The following is a 7,941-nucleotide window of genomic DNA, read 5'->3' as shown; positions in this document are numbered from 1 at the left end:
AAAGGAGCAGCACAATCCAATCCACACTTTAGAAAGAACACCCCAGCAGCTCATGAGGGCAGACTGAAGGACCCTCAGAGATGAGAGGCAGGGAGTTATACACATCTAGATGTGTATAAGAGACAGTTATATATCTGATGGGGCCTTGTATATAGAAAATACAAATAACTCTTACAACTCAATAATAAAAAGACAAGTAACTCAGTGGAAAAATTAACACTGGAGCTAAGAACAGGAAATGTCTGAATAGATTCAACCTTGCTCTATTAAGGAAATGCAAACTAAAATAGATACTATGTTTTACTTATCAGTTTGGCAAAGATTTAAAAGTGTGATGAAACTTAGTGTTGGCCAAAGTGTGGAGAAACACACCACACTTTGCCTATGTATCAATTTATTAGAGTATAAACTGGCAGGGTCTCTTTGGAGAGCAATTTCATAATATCAAAAATTCGGCTACCCTTAACCCATCAAGTTCCATACTAGTAATTTATACTTTGGATAGATTCAAAGCACACAAAGATAATAAAATTTGTTCACCAGGGTACTTTTTTACTTTTTGGCAAGTCTCAAACTGCAAACTGTACTTATCTATAGCAAACACTGGTTAAATGAATTATATTAATCAAAGAAATATTAGGTAGCTATGAAAAGAACCTTGGACTTTTGGGACTAAAAGATATCCAAGGAACTTTGAGGTATTTTAAATTTTTAAAAAGCTGGCCAGGGCTGGGCGCAGTGGCTCACTCCTGTAATCCTGGCACTTTGGGAGGCTGGGGCGAGCAGATCACCAGAGGTTAGGAGTTCAAGACCAGTCTTGCCAACATATTGAAACCCCATCTCTACTAAAAATACAAAAATTAGCTGGGCGTGGTGGCACGTGCCTGTAATCCCAGCTACTCAGGAGGCTGAGGCAGGAGAATCGCTTGAATCCAGGATGTGGAGGCTGCAGTGAGCCCAGATAGTGCCACTGCACTCCAGCCTGGGCAACAGAAAAAAACCCTGTCTCTAAAAAAAAAATAAAAAATACCTGGCTGGGTGCAGTGATTCATGCCTGTAATCTCAGCACTTTGGGAGGCCGAGGTGGGCTGATCACTTGAGGCCAGGAGTTCGAGGCCAGCCTGGCCAACATGGCAAAACCCTGTCTCTACTGAAAATACAAAAATTAGCCAGGCATGGTGGTGCACATCAGTAATCCTAGCTACTGGGGAGGCTGAGGCAGGAGAATCACTTGAACTCAGGAGGCAGAGGTTGCAGTGAGATCACACCACTTCACTCGAGCCTAGCCAACAGACAGAGACTCCATCTCAAAAAAAAAATTAAAATTAAATTTAAAAAAACAAGTTGTAGTACAGAATATAAGATATGATCTTATGTTTGTGTTTGCATAAATTTTTTCCAGAAGGATAGTGAAAGAAGTCTCTAGTTCTAACTCTGGGGAATGAAAATAGGTAAAAAAAGGTTTTACTTTATTTACTCATTTGTATTTAAATGCTATGTTGTTTTTATAATCAAAAAAGAAAAAAGAAAAAAAAAGACTGCTCCCTCTGTAATCTAATACCCACCTCACCTTTTCCCCTTGTCTACCTCTTACTTCCATCAGTCAATCTGGTTCCCATCCACTGGAACAGGCCTCGCTCCTACCCTCTGACTGGTCTTTGCTCATGCATTAACCATACCTAGAGAAACTTCTCCCCCATTTAGAATTCTGCTCATCCCTCCACCTCTAGGTCTATTCACCTGCCAGGCCACAGCCATCGTGGCTCCTCTGAACCTGGAGCTACAGTAGGCATTTCCATGGCACCTGCAGTCTTGCCCTGTGCACTCTCCTTGAGGGTGGCTGCCATGTCCTGCTTCTTTCGCCTCCACAGTAGCTGGCACAGTGCCCACCAACAGGTCAGCCATGGCTACTGAAGGTACTACAACTCTAAATTCAAGATTTCGTACATTTATTTATTTATTTATTTATTTATTTATTTATTTATTTTTGGTGACACAGAGTCTTGCTCTGTCATGAGACTGGAGTGCAGTGGTAAAATCTCGGCTCACTGCAACCTCCACCTCCCAGGCTCAAGCGATTCTCCCGTCTCAAGCCTCCCAAGTAGCTGGGATTACAGGCGCATGATACCATGCCCTGCTAATTTTGGTATTTTTAGTAGAGATAGGGTTTCACCGTGTTGGCCAGGCTGGTCTCAAACTCTTGACCTCAAGTGATCCGCCCACCTCGGCCTCCCAAAGTGCTGGGATTACGGGCATGAGCCACCTCGTCCAGCTAAGGCTCAGTTATTTCTAAGGGAAGAAAATGAATACCTGTTCAATGACTTCAGCAACAAAAGAAAGTTCTATTCAAACTAAGTTTATTCTAGAATTGTACTAGAGTTGAGCCAGATCAACTCACTTCTGGCATTTTCTTGTTACTTAAGGCTTTACTGCTTGATATTTGACTTCACTGGCACTGAAAGGTCATTCATTTAAAGGCAAGCATATAACAAACTTCACATACAAGATTAAAATGAGCAGTGAAGTTTTGCTAAGACATTCAGCTTTTATTCCCCTTCATTCCCTAAATATTCTTACTTCTTGTTTCTTAAAAAGAATAAGCAGTTGGATAAAATCTTAATCTTCTTTTCTGTTTAATAGACTCTTTTTTGCAAAATATCTGAAAGCAACATACACTTGGTTCTTTGGCTTAGTGTTCCATTTTACTCTTAAATGTTAATCCTATTAGTCTAAGGACAAATTCCCATGCTAATAATCAACTCCTTTGTATTGCTTCATAAAAGCTTAATTATTTGAGATCTTTTCCTCCCACTTGGAAAGGAAATAACTAAGATTATTTCCTTCTACCACCAGGTTGCCATTTATTGTATGATCTCACTGAATCACTCTTGAGTCTGTTTCCCATAAAGTGTTAATCATGATCAACAGGTGGTTTTTCAGAGAAGGCTGTTACATCAAGACCAAGGCCTAATGTGATCTGCCCAGCTTTTTTACACTATGAAACTATCCATTACACCTTTCACATATGGACAGTCTGTTATAGGCATCGGCAGTGCCGGAATTTCTATATGGGCAAGGTATAAGGTTGGCAATCTTGCTGACAGGGAGGGCGGGCCCCAGGGGACTGGGCCTACAGTTACGTTTGCACAGTAAGCATGCTGATTTTACTTAGACTGTATTTATAAAATGGTAAGAATAACCGATTTTAGTAAAGATACTTTTACTCACAGTTGACATGAAATTGGCTTAATACATTATTAGTTGAGAGTAAGTTACTGGGAAGGGAGTTGTTAATAAAAAGTACAGTAAGACTAATTACTCCCAATCACTACCAATACACTTTTTCTCAGCAACTTTTCAGCACTGCCACCAGGGACGGATTACATGCAAGCAGCCAGAATGTTTCTGGATTTGTGCTAAGAGCCTCATTCCAGCGAAGCAATTACAGCTATGATATAATATCCTTTCATGGTGCCAAGCAGCCCTGTCTAATAGCAAAATAGCTGAGCAAGAATGAGGTCAGAAACTGAGGAAGTTAAATTTGTCTCTTCTACCCACTGTCTTATTGATCCCCAAAGGAAATGAATGAGAAAGTGAAAATGAAAACAAAGTAAAAGGAACAACTGTAGAGGGTAGGTGTCAGATTGCTGGGGTAGTTTTTACAGATTCCAGCACAGAATTGAGAAATATCAGGACCACCATTTCACAACTGTTAAATCCCAGGGCCTGCGTAAAGAAACAGGAACACATCAGAGCCACAGCACAGTCAGCTGGTCACAGAGACTCATTTATTCCTCTTCTTTTATTTTTATTTTTCTGAGATAGGGTCTCACTCCATCACCCAGGCTGGAGTGCAGTGGCGCAATCTCGGCTCACTGCAACCTCCGCCTCCCAGGTTCAAGCAATTCTCCTGTCTCAGCCTCCCAAGTAGCTGGGATTACACGTGTGCACCACCACGCCCAGCTAATTTTTGTATTTTTAGTAGAGATGGGGTTTCATTATGTTGGTGAGGCTGGTCTCAAACTCCTGACCTCAAGTGATCTGCCCGCCTCGGCCTCCCAAAGTGCCGGGATTACAGGCGTGAGCCACTGCACCCACCTGACACTCATTTATTTCGATTATGATATGGTCACTATACCTCAAGTTATTCAAACTTAGCTTGATTGTTTTTGAAAAAAAGAGTAGGGACACTTTACCCCACCCTTCAGCTTATTAACTTTCTCTCTCTCTCTCTCTCTCTCTCTCTCTCTCTCCACACAGACACACCTCCCAGTATTTCCTCCATCACCCAAAATTCAGTAACTTTATACAAAGAAGTAACAAGGATATTTAAGGGCAATAAAATATTGGTGGCTGGGACCTACCGAGATATCTGAACACAAACCCCCATGTTGACTTCCAGTTAAACACAGATGAATGTGTATGTACATCACCTCTCCTAAAACCCAAATAAAAAAGGCGGTAAGGGAATTTTTTAAGGCATGAACCCACAGGATAAGGAACAGAAAAGATTGTAGCAGGAAAGAGAGAAATGAGAGCCGGGAGAGTGAACACTGTATCAGAACAAAACTGCGCAAAGCCAAGGCAGGCAGTCTTGTGTTTGCAGAAACAAAGAACCTAGATGTGAACGGACTGGCCTGCAGGACCCCTGAAATATGCCTGGAGGCATTCAGTGCAGAGCAAGGCAGGGTTGAGGCTGGGGATCCCACAGGGAAGTTTCATTACAAGTCTGAAAGCAGTGTTGTATGAAAGGGAAGAAGTTGAGCACTCCCCTTGACAAGGATAGAAGAGTCCTCAAGCCTGACAAGTCTGACAGCAGGGCACTGCAGCTAGACCCCTGACCAGCTTCTCCCCCAACCCCTCACTGTTAGCTAAACCGCTCTTAAAGGATGGTGCTGGACTGAAGGTAAGTTCAGGACCTCTCCAGTCAGAGAAGGCTCTGCAGAGAAAGAGGTGAACTGAGACTTCCAGGATGTATGTATCTGTGGAAGAAAGGGTGGGAAGTGGAAGAGGGAGCAGGCAATAGGGGACGAGAAGGAAGGGGCATCTGTGTTTCAGGCCCTCCGAGTCTGTGCCTCTGCAACTATAAACTTTAAGTTGCAATGTGACTTCCAAGTTAGATCCATACAGGTAAAGAGAGAAAGCCTGATGAGATAGATTCTCAGCAGGCGAGGGCAGGTCCTATAAACCTGTATTCTTATTCATTGCACAGTCACACTTACCTTGCAAGTTTGCTGAGGCCAAGGACTTGCTTGTTAGGAAGATAACCAATATGGACCTTCAGAGAAGAGACGGAAATCATGAGCTGAGTGAAAATACAGTGCCTTCTTTGTGACAGAATAAGGAAATACAAAAAGAATATAGCATACTTATATGTAATTTATCACAACAATGTATTACCTTGAAAACATCTGGAACGGTTAAGACTTAGAAAATGAAACATTTACATATGTATTTTTAAAATTACATAAATGCAGTAAAAGAAAAATGTGTAAGTATGAGTCTATTAATCAAATAACAAACTTGAAGTACAGTTGTCCGTCAATAAATGCAGGAGATTGCTTCCAGGACCCCCGTGTATATCCAAATCCTACATACTCAAGTCCCTAAGTTGGCCCTGCAGAACCTGCATATATAAAAAGTCGTCTCTCCATCTATACAGGTTTTGTATCCTGCAAATACTGTACAATTTTTGATCACTGTTTGGTTGAAAAAAAAGCCATGTCTAAGTGGACCCATGCAGTTCAAATTCATGTTGTTCAAGAGTCAACTGCACAGCCCTGACACTTACCTGTGAAGTTGAACTCTTGACACAAATCTGAAAGTTTCTTTACGGAGGAGAAACATTCTCAAGAAAAGGCAAATGATCACATAGCAACATTAAAATGTATACAGGAAAGCCTCCTTTAAATGGCAAAAACTGTACGCGTAAGTATTGCCATTCCACACATCACAGCAGCCTTAAGATCCCACCGCAAAGCCCTGCAGCACAGAAGGTCTCCATGCCCTTTTGTGCTTGGCTTCCTGGTTTCTAAGCTGCTAGAGAGCACCATCCTCCTTTTTTTTTTTTAGAGACGGAGTCTCGCTCTGTTGCCCATGCTGGAGTGCAGTGGCCCAATCTCGGCTCACTGCAAGCTCCACCTCCCGGGTTCACGCCATTCTCCTGCCTCAGCCTCCCGAGTAGCTGGGACTACAGGCGCCTACCACCACGCCCAGCTAATTTTTTGTATTTTTAGTAGAGGGGGGTTTCATCGTGTTAGCCAGGATGGTCTCGATCTCCTGACCTCCTGATCCGCCCACCTCGGACTCCCAAAGTGTTGGGATTATAGGTGTGAGCCACCACGCCTGGCCCCATCTTCTTAACAGGAGAAAAAGGGCACTGCTACCACCATGGCTTGGCAAGAACCTGTACCCTAAGAACCAAGTTTTATAGAACCCGGTATACAGCCAGGCCATTTCTGTCACCTTAAATGGCACCAATTAATATCAAATATAAACGTTACCTCTTTTTGAGCCAAATACTACGTACGAAAAACATTACTTTCCTGAAAAGACTAATAGAGTAAATGGTCACTTGTAGGCAATTAATTAACCAAATATAAAATTAGAGACTCAACAGCATCATGGTTTGCTAACAGTTTCATTGTTCACTTACTATTTACATAACTGATCTAGTAGTACTTAGTGATTTTTTCCCCATCCATTAGCACTATGCTGTAGGAATTTGAGAAGTCCACCTCACTGCCTTCCTGGTTGGCAGGAGGAAAAAAGTAAAATAGCACCTAAACATTGAGTATTTCAAAGAAAAATTAGAGAGTTAAAACTTTCCCATGAACCAACTTCTTCTATACTGTCTGAAATTTTTACATTTCTATGCAGACACAGAATTTGTTTATTGTTTATACTATTTTTGGTCTTAAGATCCTAGGTCATTTAAATGTCCATTTCACAAAATCACTAAATAGGCCAGGAGTGGTGGCTCACGCCTGTAATCCCAACACTTTGGGAGGCCAAGGCAGGTGAATTGCCTGAGGTCAGGAGTTCAAGACCAGCCTGGCCAACATGGTGAGACCCCATCTCTACTAAAAATACAAAAATTAGTCAGGTATGGTGGTGGGTGCCTGTAATCCCAGTTATTCGGGAGGCTGAAGCAGGAGAATTGCCTGAACCCGAGAGGCAAGGGTTGCAGTGAGCCAAGATCGCACCATTGCACTCCAGCCTGGGCAACAAGAGCAAAACTGTCTTGAAAAAAAAAAAATCACTAAATAATATATTTTTTAAACAAAGGTAGCAAAAACACAAACAATGAGGAAGTAGTAGCAGAAAGTAGCAGGAAAAAATGGTGGCAGGCTGAGTACAGAATCAGTGCCTTGGATCTGGCTACAGACAAGCCACTAACTATCTCTATGCTCTTGAACAAGCCATAGGCTTTCTGTGTCTAATTTGCTCACCAATAGATTCCCTTTCAAAGATTCCTTCATTATTAATTGCAGGATTACCAGATACGGTATGGCTCCTGATGTGATGTATCTGGGTTTTCTGATTGTTTTCTCTTCTTTTCTTTTTAGAGACAAGGTCTTGTTCTGTCACCCAGGTTGGGGTACAGTGGCATGATCGTAGCTCACTGTAACCTCAAACTCCTGAGCTCAAGCAATCTTCCTGCCTCAGACTCCCAAAAAGTAGCTAGGACTACAAGTATGCACCACCACGCCTAGTTAATTTTAAAAAAAAAAAAATTCTTTTGTAGTAGAGAGAGTCTCACTATGTTGCCCATGCTGGTTTTGAACTATTGACCTGAAGCTATCCTCCCACCTTGACTTCCCAAGTCACTGGGATTACAGGCATGAGCCACCTCACTTGGCCCTGCTATGACATAATATGAAGTCTTCAGCACCCTTATGAAGTACTACTTTTCTTTCTTTCTTTTTTTTTTTTTTTTTT

General features: G+C 42.0%; 1 protein-coding gene across 4 annotated transcripts in view; it reads right to left on the bottom strand.

Moving 5' to 3' along the window:
• GCH1 (GTP cyclohydrolase 1) overlaps positions 1 to 7,941 on the bottom strand; it is a 57,821-nt gene that overhangs the window by 8,992 nt on the left and 40,888 nt on the right. For all 4 annotated transcript variants that reach the window (XM_011999692.1, XM_011999694.1, XM_011999695.1 and 1 more), the window contains exon 3: positions 5,223 to 5,278. In XM_011999692.1, the coding sequence (XP_011855082.1) occupies positions 5,223 to 5,278 (56 nt within the window). The remainder of the gene's footprint in view (positions 1 to 5,222; positions 5,279 to 7,941) is intronic.

This window comes from Mandrillus leucophaeus, unplaced genomic scaffold (assembly GCF_000951045.1).
Source record: "Mandrillus leucophaeus isolate KB7577 unplaced genomic scaffold, Mleu.le_1.0 Scaffold60, whole genome shotgun sequence".
Lineage (NCBI taxonomy): Eukaryota > Metazoa > Chordata > Mammalia > Primates > Cercopithecidae > Mandrillus > Mandrillus leucophaeus.
This window is presented reverse-complemented; position numbering and strand designations above follow the sequence as displayed.